The 20,345-nt window shown below is 40.8% G+C and overlaps 1 protein-coding gene across 1 annotated transcript in view; it reads right to left on the reverse strand.

Annotated features, from left to right (window-relative positions):
- The window catches only part of LOC126235493 (uncharacterized), a 177,559-nt gene that overhangs the window by 26,803 nt on the left and 130,411 nt on the right, over positions 1-20,345 (reverse strand). The window contains exons 15-16 of the mRNA XM_049944212.1: positions 14,034-14,142; positions 1,298-1,396 (exon numbers count right to left, since the gene is read on the reverse strand). Of these exons, the coding sequence (XP_049800169.1) occupies positions 1,298-1,396; positions 14,034-14,142 (208 nt within the window). The remainder of the gene's footprint in view (positions 1-1,297; positions 1,397-14,033; positions 14,143-20,345) is intronic.

A 20,345-nucleotide genomic window follows, 5' to 3' on the forward strand; every position in this document is an offset into this window, starting at 1 on the left:
GAAAGTAAATAAAGTCTTTTACATGCTGCTAATGAACATAATGCTGAACCATAACATACATGTACTCATCTCACCATGTGATTACTTGTCGTTGTTGTTGTTGTGGTCTTTGTTCCTGAGACTGGTTTGATGCAGCTCTCCATGCTACCTTAGCCTGTGCAAGCTTCTTCATCTCCCAGTACTTACTACAACCTATATCCTTCTGAATCTGCTTAGTGTATTCATCTCTTGGTCTCCCTCTATGATTTTTACCTTCCACGCTGCCCTCCAATACTAAATTGGTGATCCCTTGATGCCTCGGAATATGTCATACCAACTGATCCCTTGTTCTAGTCAAGTTGTGCCACATATTTCTCTTCTCCCCACTTCTATTCAATACCTCCTCATTAGTTATGTGATCTACCCATCTAATCTTCAGCATTCTTCTGTAGCACCACATTTCGAAAGCTTCTTCTTGTCCAAACTATTTATCGTCCATGTTTCACTTCCATACATGGCTACACTCCATACAAATACTTTCAGAAACGACTTCCTGACACTTAAATCTATACTCAATGTTAACAAATTTCTCTTCTTCAGAAAAGCTTTCCTTGCCATTGCCAATCTACATTTTATATCCTTTCTACTTCGACCATCATCAGTTATTTTGCTCCCCAAATAACAAAACTCCTTTACTACTGTAAGTGTCTCATTTCCTAATCTAATTTCCTCAGCATCACCTGATTTAATTCGACTACATTCCATTATCCTCGTTTTGCTTTTGTCGATGTTCATCTTATATCCTCCTTTCAAGACACTTTCCATTACTCATATCTCCCCTTTTCACTATTTATCAACAATATTATGAATATAATATTTTCATAATATTTTAACATTCCATCCTGAATTTTCCATTGTTTGACTTTTCAACACTTGGTTACTCTGGCGTCCCTACAGGGGCTTCACCCAAGAACAGAAATGTGAAGACTACCTGCTCACTTTGGAACAAGCAAACCTTTCCTATTAATGTGTTAAAAGTGAACTTTCCTGTTACAACACTAGTGACATTTCTCTCTTGCTACACAAAGGACAATGGGCATAAAAGCCAATGTCAGTGTCTTCTTTTTTTCTACTTTTTCTATGGAATCAATGAAATTAGTTAATAATTTCAGCAATTATATATCTGCAGAGGAAGATGCTTTGAAGTAAATAAAATACATTTGATTATTGTCAATGACAATGAAGAGAGATCCCTTATTAATGATTGAAATAACAGATTGACATTCATATGGTATAAAAACTGAGCAAAGAAAATTACCTCTTCTGTGTCAGAACCAGCAACTTCCTCATAATTGATTTTCTTTCCTCGAGTTCTTCGCGACAGAACTTCATCTTCATCAAGACCTCCAAACTTAATCTGCAAGTGTAAGTGTTTGCATTAGCTACTATAATTCAAGAATGACATATGGTACCTTGAATTCAAGGTACATTGCAGATTACAGAACAAATATTTTCCAATAACTGGCTACAAAATGATAAAAGGCAGAAAAGCTTAAGTTCTGTCAACCAAACCATTTATGCAACTTCTAAATGTAAGTCTTCCGGAATTACAAGCAGTTTTTTCAAGAGTTAATTTGGGAATCAACGGTGGTTTTAAAAATTACTGAATTAATTGTACTGATAAGGATTTCAACATATATAAATGAATTCTCAGAGTAAGTAGATCTCTCACACAGTTGTCTAAATGAAGATAACATTTCCAAATGATTGTATGTACATTTCAGAAATTTTCCACTTGTTGCGAGAAACAACAGCTAACTTGCCACAAGTATACAGGCACGACAATATGCATAAACATGAAACAATTATGACAGTACTTAATTACAATTATAAATCACTAGAATGTGCCACATTCGTTGATTATCTAGGGGTTATGTTATGAAGGTACACAATGTGAAATGAACATAAGGAAAATTCAAGAAAAGTATTGTGCATCTGCAAAGCACAATAAAAGTAAGACTACTATGTTGTACTTTCTTGAGCACTGTTTGAACATTATAGTCTAATTTAAACTAGTGCTCACTTGACAGGTAGCATGCTGCACAGCTCCCACCACCAATACACTGCTGGGAGCCTGGCACTGTCGGCTTCCACTAAGTTGCCACTTCCACTGCGCTGCCCTACCTAAAGCATTGTGGCAGCCAGTCCTCAGCGAGCCGTTGTATTGAGAGATCTGGATGACTTTCAGCTTCACATGCCTTACAATGTGTGATGAAAGTAATCAAAAGAAAGGCAGACAGAGGCTGCACGCTCCTAGGAAACTTTCAAAAAGTGTCGGACATGGCATGATTATACGCAATAAGTGGCATGGATTCATGTGTTCCACGAGGGAGTATTTTGAGAGAGAGAGAGAGAGAGAGAGAGAGAGAGAGAGAGAGAGAGAGAGAGAGAGGGATGCAGGAGCATCTCTACTTCCTTTGGATAAAGTGGTGGAGCAAACTGCAGCTGCTCTGCAAATAAGTGAATGATCAGTGATAAGAATCTGGAGATAAATTTGCAACAGAAAAATCAGGTGAGTCATCTAAATTGGAGGCAACTGGGAAGAGGAGGCGCCTCTAGAATAGGGTCATAAATCTTGACTCTTTTTCAGGAAGAAGCTATTCGTCATCAGATATATGCAAATCATTCAAGGAAGGAGTACGTAACACTCAAGAAGCTATATGCTAAACTTGTAGCAGTGGATCTATTTCAGGGTAGTAAATCATCCGTGTTACCAGTTGTGAAAAAGCTAGGATTCTGCTATAAATCCGTTTCTGGATGCAAGTTATTAATGGAATGCCATGATGCTGCTTTCTTAGAGGATTAGTGGGGACAAAGTTTGAAAGGAAGCTGCACAGGTGATACCATCAGTGGTAGTATAGCAGCACGTATCGAGAGAGGAAAAAGAATAACTGTAGCACATGCCAGAAATTCAAAAGGATTCATTTCTAATCATCTGCTGTTATTCCCTTCAAACGAGATCTTCGACTGTCACAAAGAGACGAACCACACTAATTCTGTGAAATGGTTTGAAGACACTGTGTTTCAAAACTTAATGAAAACTCTATAATTGTCACGGACAATGCCCCATATCATTCAGTTATACAAGACAAGGTGCCCAAAAGGCATCGAAGGAAAATGACATTGTTTGCTGGTTAGAGAAATGTATGACATGGTATAACAGCAAATTGACAAGGGCAGAATTATTAGAACATGTGTCGCAATGCAGGCCAAAGAAACTAGTTTACATTGTGGATAAAATAGAAATAAATAAAATTTTACAGGCTTAAAATGCTCAGATCCTCTCCCAACCATTGCCGATTTAATGCGACAGAACTGATTTGGGCTCAGGTTAAGCATCATATGAGTGCACAAAAATAAAAATATTTTTTTTTAAATAAAATTTTAAAAAAATTATTACACTGACCATAGTGGAACAGCTTCTGCAGGAGGTACTTGAGAAAGTGACACCAGAAGACTGTAAAAGATAGTGGGTCATGTGAAAGGAGTTATACAGAATGCAGGGAACAATGAAGGTGTGTTGCAACAGTGCATCGAAGACTTGATAATACTTGTCACTAAGAGCAGCAACACCGGTAGTTCCACTGACATTGACTCTGAATTAAGTGGTGTCTTCCCATTGTCTTATTACTATGTAGTGTATAGTGAACTTTAATGAATGTCTTACTTCCATTAAATCTTACATCTGTGACTTTATTTTGATGAATTTCTCTTTTTTGTTGTGAGACTAACGACTACTGTTCAGCCACCTCCCATCATCTCCTTATGCAAGTTATACTGCAGTTTAAATACATTTCATTTTGTGTAGACACAGAGACGTTCATTTCACATGTGTACTAGTTTTTGAGACATGCAATGATATGGATATGAAAATGTCTCCTGTTTCAATAACCAACATAACACCTGCCCTAATTAAAATCAAAAAAAGATTTCCGACAGGCTTAGAGATACCACAGAGAGCAGTGCTATATGAAAATTACAGAATTTTTAAATTATTTTTGTAGGAAATATAGACTTTACACTTCATACTTGATATGAGTTTAAGACGACACAGCTACATTAAAAACACCATTTCTGTATATATATAAAACACAGATGATGTGACTTACCGAACGAAAGTGCTGGCAGGTCAATAGACACACAAACAAACACACAAGCTTGTGTCTGTGTATGTGCGGATGGATATGTGTGTGTGTGCGAGTGTATACCTGTCCTTTTTCCCCCCTAAGGTAAGTCTTTCCGCTCCCGGGATTGGAATGACTCCTTACCCTCTCCCTTAAAACCCACATCCTTTTGTCTTTCCCTCTCCTTCCCTCTTTCCTGATGAGGCAACAGTTTGTTGCGAAAGCTTGAATTTCGTGTGTTTCTTTGTGTGTCTACTGACCTGTCAGCGCTTTCGTTCGGTAAGTCACATCATCTGATCATCTGTGTTTTTAGATATATTTTAACCACGTGGAATGTTTTCTGCTTGTGTCTGTATATGTGTGGATGGATATGTGTGTGTGTGCGCGAGTGTATACCCGTCCTTCAGACATTTGTAAAGGCAAAGAGTTTTGAAATATTCATATATCCCCCATGAGCCATGGACCTTGCCGTTGGTGGGGAGGCTTGCGTGCCTCAGCGATACAGATGGCCGTACCGTAGGTGCAACCACAACGGAGGGGTATCTGTTGAGAGGCCAGACAAACATGTGGTTCCTGAAGAGGGGCAGCAGCCTTTTCAGTAGTTGCAGGGGCAACAGTCTGGATGATTGACTGATCTGGCCTTGTAACATTAACCAAAACGGTCTTGCTGTGCTGGTACTGCGAACGGCTGAAAGCAAGGGGAAACTACAGCCGTAATTTTTCCCGAGGACATGCAGCTTTACTGTATGATTAAATGATGATGGCGTCCTCTTGGGTAAAATATTCCGGAGGTAAAATAGTCCCCCCATTCGGATCTCCGGGTGGGGACTACTCAAGAGGACGTCGTTATCAGGAGAAAGAAAACTGGCATTCTACGGATCGGAGCGTGGAATGTCAGATCCCTTAATCGGGCAGGTAGGTTAGAAAATTTAAAAAGGGAAATGGATAGGTTAAAGTTAGATATAGTGGGAATTAGTGAAGTTCAGTGGCAGGAGGAACAAGACTTTTGGTCAGGTGATTACAGGGTTACAAATACAAAATCAAATAGGGGTAATGCAGGAGTAGGTTTAATAATGAATAAAAAATAGGAGTGCGGGTTAGCTACTACAAACAGCATAGTGAACGCATTATTGTGGCCAAGATAGACACAAATCCCATGCCTACTACAGTAGTACAAGTTTATACGCCAACTAGCTCTGCAGATGATGAAGAAATTGATGAAATGTATGACGAGACAAAAGAAATTATTCAGGTACTGAAGGGAGATGAAAATTTAATAGTCATGGGTGACTGAAATTCGTCAGTAGGAAAAGGGAGAGAAGGAAACATAGTAGGTGAATATGGATTGGGGGGAAGAAATGAAAGAGGAAGCCACCTGGTGGAATTTTGCACAGAGCACAACTTAATCATAGCTAACACTTGGTTCAAGAATCAAAAAAGAAGGTTGTATACCTGGAAGAATCCTGGAGATACTAAAAGGTATCATATAGATGATATAATGATAAGACAGAGATTTAGGAACCAGGTTTTAAATTGTAAGACATTTCCAGGGGCAGATGTGGATTCTGACCACAATCTATTGGTTATGAACTGCAGATTGAAACTGAAGAAACTGTAAAAAGGTGGCAATTTAAGGAGATGGGACCTGGATAAACTGAAAGAACCAGAGGTTGTACAGAGTGTCAGGGAGAGCATAAGGGAACAATTGACAGGAATGGGGGAAAGAAATACAGTAGAAGAAGAATGGGTAGCTCTGAGGGATGAAGTAGTGAAGGCAGCAGAGGATCAAGTAGGTAAAAAGTCGAGGGCTAATAGAAATCCTTGGGTAACAGAAGAAATATTGAATTTAATTGATGAAAGGAGAAAATATAAAAATGCAGTAAATGAAGCAGGCAAAAAGGAATAAAAATGTCTCAAAAATGAGATCGACAGGAAGTGCAAAATAGCTAAGCAGGGATGGCTAGAGGACAAATGTAAGGATGTAGAGGCTTGTCTCACTAGGGGTAAGATAGATACTGCCTACAGGAAAATTAAAGAGACCGTTGCAGAGAAGAGAACCACTTGTATGAATATCAAGAGCTCAGATTATGGAAATGGAAGAGGATGTAGATGAACATGAAATGGGAGATAAGATACTGCGTGAAGAGTTTGACAGAGCACTGAAAGAACTGAGTCGAAACAAGGCCCCGGGAGTAGACAACATTCCATTAGAACTACTGATGGCCTTGGGAGAGCCAGTCCTGACAAAACTCTACCATCTGGTGAGCAAGATGTATGAGACAGGCGAAATACCCACAGACTTCAAGAAGAATATAATAATTCCAATCCCAAAGAAAGCAGGTGCTGACAGATGTGAAAATTACCGAACTATCAGTTTAATAAGTCACAGCTGCAAAATACTAACGCGAATTCTTTACAGATGAATGGGAAAAACTGGTAGAAGCGGACCTCGGGGAAGATCAGTTTGGATTCCGTAGAAATGTTGGAACACGTGAGGCAATACTAACCTTACGACTTATCTTAGAAGAAAGATTAAGAAAAGACAAACCTACGTTTCTAGCATTTGTAGACTTAGAGAAAGCTTTTGACAATGGTAACTGGAATACTCTCTTTCAAATTCTGAAGGTGGCAGGGGTAAAATACAGGGAGCGAAAGGCTATTTACAATTCGTACAAAAACCAGATGGCAGTTATAAGAGTCGAGGGGCATGAAAGGGAAGCAGTGGTTGGGAAAGGAGTGAGACAGGGTTGTAGCCTCTCCCCGATGTTATTCAATCTGTATATTGAGCAAGCAGTAAAGGAAACAAAAGAAAAATTCGGAGTAGGTATTAAAATTCATGGAGAAGAAGTAAAAACTTTGAGGTTCGCCGATGAAATTGTAATTCTGTCAGAGACAGCAAAGGACTTGGAAGAGCAGTTGAACGGAATGGACAGTGTCTTGAAAGGAGGATATAAGATGAACATCAACAAAAGCAAAACGAGGATAATGGAATGTAGTCAAATTAAATTGGGTGATGCTGAGGGGATTAGATTAGGAGATGAGACACTTGAAGTAGTAAGGAGTTTTGCTATTTGGGGAGCAAAATAACTGATGATGGTCGAAGTAGAGAGGATATAAAATGTAGACTGGCAATGGCAAGGAAATCGTTTCTGAAGAAGAGAAATTTGTTAACATCGAGTATAGATTTAAGTGTCAGGAAGTCGTTTCTGAAAGTATTTGTATGGAGTGTAGCCATGTATGGAAGTGAAACATGGATGATAACCAGTTTGGACAAGAAGAGAATAGAAGCTTTCGAAATGTGGTGCTACAGAAGAATCCTGTAGATAAGGTGGGTAGATCACGTAACTAATGTGGAGGTATTGAATAGGATTGGGGAGAAGAGAAGTTTGTGGCACAACTTGACTGGAAGAACTGATCGGTTGGTAGGACATGTTCTGAGGCATCAAGGGATCACAAATTTAGCATTGGAGGGCAGCGTGGAGGGTAAAAATCGTAGAGGGAGACCAAGAGATCAATACACTAAGCAGATTCAGAAGGATGTAGGTTGCAGTAGGTACTGGGAGATGAAGAAGCTTGCACAGGATAGAGTAGCATGGAGAGCTGCATCAAACCAGTCTCAGGACTGAAGACAACAAAGGTGATGTGACTTACCGAACGAAAGCGCTGGCAGGTCGATAGACACACAAACAAACACAAACACACACACAAAATTCAAGCTTTCGCAACAAACTGTTGCCTCATCAGGAAAGAGGGGAAGGAGAGGGAAAGACGAAAGGATGTGGGTTTTAAGGGAGAGGGTAAGGAGTCATTCCAATCCCGGGAGCGGAAAGACTTACCTTAGGGGGAAAAAAGGACGGGTATACACTCGCACACATGCACATATCCATCCACACATATACAGACACAAGCAGACATATTTAAAGACAAAGAGTTTGGGCAGAGATGTTATTCGAGGCGGAAGTGAAGAGGCAAAGATGATGTTGAATGACAGGTGAGGTGTGAGTGGCGGCAACTTGAAATTAGCGGAGATTGAGGCCTGGTGGGTAACGGGAAGAGAGGATATATTGAAGAGCAAGTTCCCATCTCCGGAGTTCGGATAGGTTGGTGTTGGTGGGAAGTATCCAGATAACCCGGACGGTGTAACACTGTGCCAAGATGTGCTGGCCGTGCACCAAGGGATGTTTAGCCACAGGGTGATCCTCATTACCAACAAACACTGTCTGCCTGTGTCCATTCATGCGAATGGACAGTTTGTTGCTGGTCATTCCCACATAGAATGCATCACAGTGTAGGCAGGTCAGCTGGTAAATCACGTGGGTGCTTTCACATGTGGCTCTGCCTTTGATCGTGTACACCTTCCGGGTTACAGGACTGGAGTAGGTGGTGGTGGGAGGGTGCATGGGACAGGTTTTACACCGGGGGCGGTTACAAGGATAGGAGCCAGAAAGTAGGGAAGGTGGTTTGGGGATTTCATAGGGATGAACTAAGAGGTTACGAAGGTTAGGTGGATGGCGGAAAGACACTCTTGGTGGAGTGGGGAGGATTTCATGAAGGATGGATCTCATTTCAGGGCAGGATTTGAGGAAGTCGTATCCCTGCTGGAGAGCCACATTCAGAGTCTGGTCCAGTCCCGGAAAGTATCCTGTCACAAGTGGGGCACTTTTGTGGTTCTTCTGTGGGGGATTCTGGGTTCGAGGGGATGACGAAGTGGCTCTGGTTAATTGCTTCTGTACCAGGTCGGGAGGGTAGTTGCGAGATGCGAAAGCTGTTGTCAGGTTGTTGGTGTAATGGTTCAGGGATTCCGGACTGGAGCAGATTCGTTTGCCACGAAGACCTAGGCTGTAGGGAAGGGACCGTTTGATGTGGAATGGGTGGCAGCTGTCATAATGGAGGTACTGTTGCTTGTTGGTGGGTTTGATGTGGACGGACGTGTGAAGCTGGCCATTGGACAGGTGGAGGTCAACGTCAAGGAAAGTGGCATGGGATTTTGAGTAGGACCAGGTGAATCTGATGGAACCAAAGGAATTGAGGTTGGAGAGGAAATTCTGAAGTTCTTCTTCACTGTGAGTCCAGATCATGAAGATGTCATCAATAAATCTGTACCAAACTTTGGGTTGGCAGGCCTGGGTAACCAAGAAGGCTTCCTCTAAGCGACCCATGAATAGGTTGGCGTACGAGGGGGCCATCCTGGTACCCATGGCTGTTCCCTTTAATTGTTGGTATGTCTGGCCTTCAAAAGTGAAGAAGTTGTGGGTCAAGATGAAGGTGATGAGGAAAGAGGTTTTAGGTAGGGTGGCAGGTGATCGGCGTGAAAGGAAGTGCTCCATCGCAGCGAGGCCCTGGACGTGCGGAATATTTGTGTATAAGGAAGTGGCATCAATGGTTACAAGGATGGTTTCCGGGGTTAACAGATTGGGTAAGGATTCCAGGCGTTCGAGAAAGTGGTTGGTGTCTTTGATGAAGGATGGGAGACTGCATGTAATGGGTTGAAGGTGTTGATCTACGTAGGCAGAGATACGTTCTGTGGGGGCTTGGTAACCAGCTACAATGGGACGGCCGGGATGATTGGGTTTGTGGATTTTAGGAAGGTAGAAGGTAGGGGTGCGGGGTGTCGGTGGGGTCAGGAGGTTGATGGAGTCAGGTGAAAGGTTTTGCAGGGGGCCTAAGGTTCTGAGGATTCCTTGAAGCTCCGCCTGGACATCGGGAATGGGGTTACCTTGGCAAACTTTGTATGTGGTGTTGTCTGAAAGCTGACGCAGTCCCTCAGCCACATACTCCCGACGATCAAGTAACACGGTTGTGGAACCCTTGTCCGTCGGAAGAATGACGATGGATCGGTCAGCCTTCAGATCACGGATAGCCTGGGCTTCAGCAGTGGTGATGTTGGGAGTAGGATTAAGGTTTTTTAAGAAGGATTGAGAGGCAAGGCTGGAAGTCAGAAATTCCTGGAAAGTTTGGAGAGGGTGATTTTGAGGAAGAGGAGGTGGGTCCCGCTGTGATGGAGGATGGAACTGTTCCAGGCAGGGTTCAATTTGGATAGTGTCTTGGGGAGTTGGATCATTAGGAGTAGGATTAGGATCATTTTTCTTCGTGGCAAAGTGGTATTTCCAGCAGAGAGTACGGGTGTAGGACAGTAAATCTTTGACAAGGGCTGTTTGGTTGAATCTGGGAGTGGGGCTGAAGGTGAGGCCTTTGGATAGGACAGAGGTTTCGGATTGGGAGAGAGGTTTGGAGGAAAGGTTAACTACTGAATTAGGGTGTTGTGGTTCCAGATTGCGTTGATTGGAATTTTGAGGTTTTTGGGGGGAGTGGAGCTGGAAGTGGGAGATTGAGTAGATGGGAGAGACTGGGTCTGTGTGCAGTGAGAGGAGGTTGAGGTTTGCTGGAAAGGTTGTGAAGGGTGTACTTTCCTTGACGTTGACCTCCACCTGTCCAATGGCCAGCTTCACACATCCGTCCACATCAAACCCACCAACAAGCAACAGTACCTCCATTATGACAGCTGCCACCCATTCCACATCAAACGGTCCCTTCCCTACAGCCTAGGTCTTCGTAGCAAATGAATCTGCTCCAGTCCGGAATCCCTGAACCATTACACCAACAACCTGACAACAGCTTTCGCATCCAGCAACTACCCTCCCGACCTGGTACAGAAGCAAATAACCAGAGCCACTTCCTCATCTCCACAAACCCAGAACCTCCCACAGAAGAACCCCAAAAGTGCCCCACTTGTGACAGGATACTTTCCAGGACTGGATCAGACTCTCAATGTGGCTCTCCACCAGGGATACGACTTCCTCAAATCCTGACCTGAAATGAGATCCATCTTTCATGAAACCCTCCCCACTCCACCAAGAGTGTCTTTCCGCCGTCCACCTAACCTGCGTAACCTCTTAGTTCATCCCTATGAAATCCCCAAACCACCTTCCCTACCCTCTGGCTCCTACCCTTGTAACTGCCCCCGATGTAAAACCTGTCCCATGCACACTCCCACCACCACCTACTCCAGTCCTGTAACCCGGAAGGTGTACATGATCAAAGGCAGAGCCCCGTGTGAAAGCACCCACGTGATTTACCAACTGACCTGCCTACACTGTGAAGCTTTCTATGTGGGAATGACCAGCAACAAACTGTCCATTCGCATGAATGGACACAGGCAGACAGTGTTTGTTGGTAATGAGGATCACCCTGTGGCTAAACATGCCTTGGTGCACGGCCAGCACATCTTGGCACAGTGTTACACCATCCGGGTTATCTGGATACTTCCCACTAACACCAACCTGTCAGAACTCTGGAGATGGGAACTTGCCCTTCAGTATATCCTCTCTTCTCGTTATCCGCCAGGCCTCAATCTCCGCTAATTTCAATTTGCCGCCGCTCATACCTCACCTGTCTTTCAACAACATCTTTGCCTCTTTACTTCCGCCTGACTGACATCTCTGCCCAAACTCTTGGCCTTTACAAATGTCTGCTTGTGTCTGTGTATGTGCGGATGGATATGTGTGTGTGTGTGTGTGTGTGTGTGTGTGTGCGCGCGCACGCGCGCGCGAGAGTGTATACCTGTCCTTTTTTCCTTTTTTCCCCTAAGGTAAGTCTTTCCGCTCCTGGGATTGGAATGACTCCTTACCCTCTCCCTTAAAACCCACATCCTTTCGTCTTTCCCTCTCCTTCCTTCTTTCCTGATGAGGCAACAGTTTGTTGTGAAAGCTTGAATTTTGTGTGTATGTTTGTGTGTCTATCGACCTGCCAGCACTTTCGTTCGGTAAGTCACAAGATTATATATATATAATAGAGGGAAACATTCCACGTGGGAAAAATAAAGATGATGTGACTTACCGAACGAAAACGCTGGCAGGTCGATAGACACACAAACAAACACAAACACACACACAAAATTCAAGCTTTCGCAACAAACTGTTGCCTCATCAGGAAAGAGGGAAGGAGAGGGAAAGACGAAAGGATGTGGGTTTTAAGGGAGAGGGTAAGGAGTCATTCCAATCCCGGGAGCGGAAAGACTTACCTTAGGGGGAAAAAAGGACGGGTATACACTCGCACACACGCACATATCCATCCACACATATACAGACACAAGCAGACATATTTAAAGACAAAGAGTTTGGGCAGAGATGTCAGTCGAGGCAGAAGTGCAGAGGCAAAGATGTTGTTGAATGACAGGTGAGGTATGAGTGGCGGCAACTTGAAATTAGCAGAGATTGAGGCCTGGTGGGTAACGGGAAGAGAGGATATATTGAAGAGCAAGTTCCCATCTCCGGAGTTCGGATAGGTTGGTGTTGGTGGGAAGTATCCAGATAACCCGGACGGTGTAACACTGTGCTAAGATGTGCTGGCCGTGCACCAAGGCATGTTTAGGCACAGGGTGATCCTCATTACCAACAAACACTGTCTGCCTGTGTCCATTCATGCGAATGGACAGTTTGTTGCTGGTCATTCCCACATAGAATGCATCACAGTGTAGGCAGGTCAGTTGGTAAATCACGTGGGTGCTTTCACACGTGGCTCCGCCTTTCATCGTGTACACCTTCCGGGTTACAGGACTGGAGTAGGTGGTGGTGGGAGGGTGCATGGGACAGGTTTTACACCAGGGATGGTTACTATATTTTTCCCACGTGGAATGTTTCCCTCTATTATATTAATATATATATATAAATAAAATAGAAAGAAACATTCCACATGGGAAAAATATATTAAAAACAGAGATTCCATGACTTACCAAATGGGAAAGCGCTGGTACATAGGCACAATAAAAAACACACAAACACACACACAAAATTTCGAACTTTCGCAACCCCCTGTTGCTTCGTCAGGAAAGAGGGAAGGAGAGGGAAAGATGAAAGGATGTGGGTTTTAAGGGAGAGGGTAAGGAGTCATTCCAATCCCGGGAGCGGAAAGACTTACCTTAGGGGGAAAAAAGGACAGGTGTACACTCGCACACACACACACACACACACACACACACACACACACACACACACACACCTATCCATCCACACATATGCAGACAGTGGGAAACGTAATGTAGTGCAAAAATTTTGAAAAATTCATCACTATCATATTTTAGTAATAACCAAAAAAGAAAAAAATACTGCAGTGATAGTACCAGTTTTTAAGATATCATGCAATAAGTTTGAAGCTGTTTACGAACAGAAATGAATCTGTTTCAAACAAATTAACATAACTCTTTCCCTAATTAAAATTAAGAACCGATTTTTGACATACTGTAAAGGTCTATATCATATGTTAATTTAATATTTTTTACTTGATTTTTGTGAATGATTGAGGCTTTAACACGATTTTCTATTGCAGCAGAGAGTGGTGTGCTGTAGTGGCTGCCTGCAGACAGTACTAGATGCGACAACATTGCACCTCTGGAGCTTGATTGTAATGTGACAACTAGCTTAAATAAGGCTATAGGGATCATCACCAGTGAGTCTGAACAATGCAACTGAATGAATTCAGAAGTGTGCTGCTCAGATTGTAGTCTGGATTTAGTCCCTACAAAATGAATATTAAACGTGCTAAGGAAATTCAAGGACATCACTTGAAGAAAGAAAATGTCACAAAGCAGGCCCAGTATTTCAAATACACTGTAAAACAACACCTCCGAGCATATATTATGTAAGGACCGTAAAGTAAAAATATAGTAGTATTATAATAGATAGGATAAGCAGAATGAAGTTCAACTGACATATCATAACATTAAAAACTGTGCCACATGTGGAGATTACCAGCAGAATTAAATAATGTTACTTACTTCTCTGCAAAGACATTATTGCAATATGCTGTAAATATACATGCCGTTTTGCCATTTTGGAACGGTGAAAAAAAAATTAGAAATTAAACTGATCATACCCTAGGCTTTTTGGGCTTCTTTTTTCTATAACTTTCCAAATCTGAATCCTCAAATACCCTCCTTTTCTTTTTCTTTGTACGGGACTTAGATGATGAACCACCACTTTTCCTGAAATAAAAACAACCATATTTGTAGTTTGATTCTGAAACATCAATCACAAACACAAACAAAAATGTCAATTAGATTGATACTGAGTGGACAACAGCAGTTCAGCAGCAACCCCCAAACAAAACAAAAATGTCAATTAGATTGATACTGAGTGGACAACAGCAGTTCAGCAGCAACTAGGAGCACTTACGAGATTTAAGCCACTGATGTGCCAAGATCACTATTCACATAATACATAAATGACAAAACCCACCTGCAATAAGGAACAATTCTATAAAACAAAACAATGAAGGAAGATGCTTAACAACATGTGTTACATCACGCGAAAGAATTGGGTAGACACAAAAACAATGCTTCGATGTTCTCACAGCCTTTCTATTGACATATTATGTGAATAAGTCCTAGGACTTTCCAAAAACACATATGCTTTAGAGAAATCAAATTTTTTATACCAGAATATTTCCTTTTTAAAATGAGTACGCTATGGCAATGTTGAGGATGTAATGCAAGTATACCATTAAGAGATTACATCTTTCCACTTTGGCACCCATAAGAACTGCAAAATGGTTCAAATGGCTCTAAGCACTATGGGACTTAACATCTGAGGACATCAGTTCCTTAGATTTAGAACTACTTAAACCTAACTAATCTAAGGACATCACACACATCCGTGCCCGAGGCAGGATTTGAACCTGCGACCATAGCAGGCACGCGGTTCCGGACTGAAGTGCCTAGAATAAGAACTGCAAAGGTTTACAAATAAGTGTTAAGAATGATCACAATATTTCCTTTATTTGTTTTTCAACTCCATTTCAGAGTGATACATGACAAGGCAAGAATTTTGTTTAACTGTGCATCACCACTATATTATGAGTAAATGATAATTATCACACTATGAGACACAATAGAAGCAAGACACTTGATCAGCAATAAGACTTGTTTAAAAATAACTATTCTTCATCTAAAGGGGAAAATATGTTACAAGCATGACTAGAGTACATGGTGTCTCAAAGGTATGCTACAACTTCAATGCATTACAGCACCTAAACTAATTAAGATATTCACATCATGTTTGGCTTACATGCCAGAGAAATTCACAAAGTTTCATTTGTGTTGTTCCAGACTGTCACGAGCAAAGCATGATGATAACAGTTCAAGAAAAGGCTCAGTGTATCGAATGTTTAATTCAGACCAAATTGGACATGTAAGTTCCAAAGAACTTCCTAACACAGTGTAGGAAACAACCACCCTTGCGGATGTCTATGTGTCGGCGGTACTGGAATTTTATGCAGCCAGAAGGTGTTGATGTGAGGCATTATACTGGCTGACCTAACACAAATGAAACCCTCACACAAAGGATATAGTTGATTTGCAAACATTCACTGCAGAAATTGCAGGAACTGCAAATCGCAAGGGTGGACATGCACTGAGTCCTTCAGAAATGTGTGCAACAGTTCCAATCAGTATGAATACAGATGCATCCATACTGATTGCAACTGTTCACAGACTGAAATCAGATGGCACACCACAATGTATGTAATTTGCTGCGGATGTTCTTCACCGCTTGGAGAAGGATGGAAATTTTCTAAACAACTTAACACTTTCTGAAAAAACAACATTCCACATGTGTGGTAAGATAAACAAAGATAATGTTCACATCTGGGGCACAACCAACTCACATACAGTGACAGATGAGGTACATGTCAGCCTGAAAGTGAATGTGTGCTGATGTTCGATCGCATTGCAGGACCAATTTCCCTCCACCCAGAAAAAAGCATTTAATGTACATTAATTCTTACAAAGAAGAAAACAGCAACCAGCCCCTATTAATACTGCTATTTATTTAGGTAAATAGCGCCGTTACCAGTTTCGAACTGGCAAGTTCACCATCAGACGGATGTTCACATGAATTTCAAGATACACTTTATATTATCGTCTGTTTTCGATTTTTGTTATTCCACTGTGGCGAAGTATTTTTGGTGTGTTGTTGCTGTCAAAAATTCCGCGCGATTTCGTTGCGAAGTTGCAGCATTGTATTTTCCGAATATTCCTAAATATATTCAGCACTTATGTAATTTGTACATCACCATATTGTGCAAAGCAACACACACACACACACACACACACACACACACACACACACACACACAAGAATTTGCCACATGTGAAGTTATCACAAAGATTGCAGATTTACAAATCGTTGTGTTTGTAAATCTGCAATCTTTTTGTGAAACACGGGAGGAAATAGGATTAAATTCTATCAACTTACTATCATACAATGTATTTCAATAGGTTTTCAATAAATGGTCTCATAGATATATGGATATAGTATACATACATTTATGCTACTTTTTAAGTAAAGCTAAGATTTAAGAGCAAAAAATGTTGTCCCTGCAAATCCATTACTTGATTCTGAACCCAAGCCACTATTCTATTTGTTTATGAGAAACTGTAGTGAATTACCAAGTGGCTTGCAAATGAGAAATTTGTTCAGTGTTCACACCTAAGAATACTGGGGGAAAAACATCAACAGTTTCACAACAAGATGGTGACATTCACATGAAACGAGAAAGACAATTAATCCAGAATTAAATGTCTAACAAACAAAAAGCATATTAAACTGACAGCAGCTGTTATCATAAGAATAAATTACAGCATAAAGAACCGTTGTGGAGATAGTACCAACAGACGTCATTAGATCACAGGATGAGTGATATTTTGAGAACTGGGCTGAATCATGATTGCGATCTTTTATTTACATACTAATTGATGTTGTTAACATGACCTGTACCCTAGAAGATACTGCCGTCCTTAATTCACCATTGCTCAAGCACAGCACTACAGATTAGTTGGAGGTGAAACTGACACCAGCTTGGCTGAGAAGTGAGAACTACAGTGAGTGTGGCGAGGGAGGGTGTAGAACAGGCAGTAAATTTTGCTGTGCACCCAACCATGGGAATCTACACTGTGTATTTTGGCTTTTTATGAACATTCATCACTTTTGAACTGCAGTTCGCTTGAATTAACTTGTACTCGGATTCCAACTGGCTTTAAAATTAGACAAATACTCAACAATAGCAAACAATAGCACACATTTCTGCAGGAGATGGTAAAACTCTTAGAGTGGAGCTAGTGGCGTAATTAGTGTTTCATGCAGCAATGTTGTCGACACTCATCGTGAGGTATGGCACAAACTACGGGGAAAGGGGGCGGGGGGTGTCAGCTGCTGGTTCTACATAGCCAATGACAGAGTGGTGGGCAGAGATATGTTTGGAAGCAAGAGACATTGTAACATTCTCACATCAGCACAGAGCCGAAATCCACTATTTATTTGGGGGGGGGGGGGAGGGGGGGGGGGGGGCACAGCTGTGTTCTCAGGTCCCACTGTAACCATAACCTCAGAAATTGCAACATATTCAGAAGAAAGAGTCAAATATTTGTGGTAATGAAGATATAAGCTTCACAGCTGTCCTTTTAGGATGATGATTTAAAATAATGATACCATAAACTACAGGCTAACTAAACAAAAAAGGCAGTAAAGATAAAAATTAATGTGAAAAATTTCTTTTTGTTTATTTCTCCTCGTATTAATAAAATATTGACAGTTAGTAAATGTCAAAGTTTAGAATATTTGTAACATAAACTTTTTTGGCAATACCTTTGGTCAATAAAATTTTGTGATTTTTATTAGTCAGACTATTTTTTCCCAAGACGCCTCTTAAAAAAAAGGAAAAGGGGGGGGGGGTCATCTTATATTCAGGGTCGTCTTATGCTTGGGTAAATACAGTATGTAGATGCACTCTACATTAGCTGTTTCTCTGAATACAGGAAAAATAATAAAAAAAATAAACAAATCTAAACATGTTTAACTTTAATACACCAACCAAAACTCATCTAATACATCTGTTTCACTAAACATCAAACAAAAATGAGGAAAGGCGATAATTCACTTCCTGCATATAGATGTTGTGCACACATACATTTTAACAGCACACAAAATTTCACTAACTTTTTGAGGAAGCCACCAATCAACTGCTCACTAGCATCTTTTGTGCAAGTTGCTGCTTGGGGGCTCATTCAAAATTGCTGTGAAATGATTAATGCTGTTAACTATGACTCTGTATCATGTATCAATCGGCTATAAGTTAATGGTTGCCTCTCTTCATTAATGTTTATTGTTTCCAGTCTGTAGTTCAACTGTTTTATACAGGCACATTGCCAAATATTCTGCTGTTTCATCTAGCAAAACACCACAGACAAGAACATTCATGCTCCCAGTTCTTAATGGATCAGTTCAGTTTAAGTACTGATCAGAAGCAACTTGCATATATTGGCTCTTACTTAAGAGTTAACTGCTCATCCATGAAGTAAAATTTTTTGGTTACATATACATGGGGCAAGTGCACATGCAAAAACAGCTTTAGTTTAAACTGAGATCATTTCAAAAAAAGAAGGAAGTAAAATTGAGATTTAACACCCTGTTAACAACAAGACCACTGAGTAGTCTTTTTTTCTCACAACATTTTTAAATCTTTGCTACACTAACTGAATTGTCGCCTAAAATAAGATGGCGTTTCTACAGGTAACTGAAAATCTATCCGCCTGTTACAGGTTATTAAAAATGAAGCATCAACTTATACAAAGGGTGGTCACATTAAAGGAATTGCCCAGGTATCTGAATCAGGTCTCACAAGCATTCTATCAATATTGTGTTTGTCCAATTGTTCTTAGTGTTACAGGGATAATAAATCTTTTGAAAACAGAAATTCTCAGGGGGCAAGTATTTTTGATGTTTTGGACTTGCAGATGGATGGCATCGGTATCTTGCCACAGTAGTTTGGCTGACAACCATTCAGCCATTTTCATGTGAGTTTACAATGAAGATTGCTGGTGAAAAACTGTGTGTCCATGCCACTACACCAATTTTTGGTATAAAACCAGTGACATGCACCAGCAATCTCCAGTGTAACCTCTTCTGAAGATGGCTGAATGGTTGCCAACTGAAATATTGTGGGCAGACATTGATGTCACCTGGCTGCAGGGCCTAAAAGTTCCCATTATGCTGGGAAAACTTCCAGAATCACACATCAACATTCGTTGAGAGAAACTGAAATTTTTGTGGTGTCTTGAAAGAGGCCCGTACTTGCCAAACACTATTATTTATTTTTCTGCTTTTATACTGCACGCATGGTTCAACAGTGATAGGCACCTTTCAGGGTGTACATGTGGACAAGGAAAAAAAAGTTCTTGGATTTTTCCCGGATTTCCCAGTTAAAAATACACTTTCTCCTTATGAAAATATATTTTTTTTTTTGTGTTAAGTGACAGTATACTTTTCCTCGTAACTGTAAAACTTATCAATCCTTTCAATGGTTGTGGTTTTATACACCGGTGTAGAATTGCCTGGCACTTAAGAAAACGAATCTTCGGAGGGGCATTGAAATCAAGATTGTGATGCACTTTTGTAAGCTAGTCATAGCTCATGTTAAGTGATCCCACCAGCCAATGACAGCGGATATTTCGAGCATAGGACACGTGATGTAGTCAGACAATAGCAACATCACTGTTAAGTAGCGCGAACCCACAAATAGGAAAAGGGTAATGGTTTTAATTAATATACATAGTGTTGCTACAAGAAAAGAAAAGCTTTCACGTATAATATTGGTCTCTAAGATTAATAAGCTGCAAGAGAAGCTAAGCTTCTGAACTACTTTTAGTGGATAAACAGAGGAACTGAGATAAGTGAGCAACCAGCAATGCTTCTCACAGATGGCACAATATTTCTCAGGTAACACAATACATTTCAAGAGTTTTGATATGCTCAATATTACTCACAATTGCTAAACCTAACCACATATTCAATATTACTGCAAATCCAGAAGTATTGAGCAATAATATTATCTGTCTAGGGCCACAAAATTCAGTCTTGTTTCAATTTGGTTGGAGTATATACAAACACACTATAAATTTTACAGTCCAAACTGTTCCTTATCCATAGATATACTAAAATCTAACTTTTTCAAATTTTATTTTCTTCTTTTTCTTTTTTGTAAAAATGAACAATTTTATATTCTGTCACAATTGACTGAACTCAATGTGGTTGATGTTTTAATGAGAGTGAATAGCTGTCTATGTCCATCGTTTCACTTGCTTTGCTGTATTCAAATTGCTGAGAGGTTGATTCCTTTGGGGAATCTTAATCC

This window comes from Schistocerca nitens, chromosome 2, assembly GCF_023898315.1.
Source record: "Schistocerca nitens isolate TAMUIC-IGC-003100 chromosome 2, iqSchNite1.1, whole genome shotgun sequence".
Classification (NCBI taxonomy): domain Eukaryota; kingdom Metazoa; phylum Arthropoda; class Insecta; order Orthoptera; family Acrididae; genus Schistocerca; species Schistocerca nitens.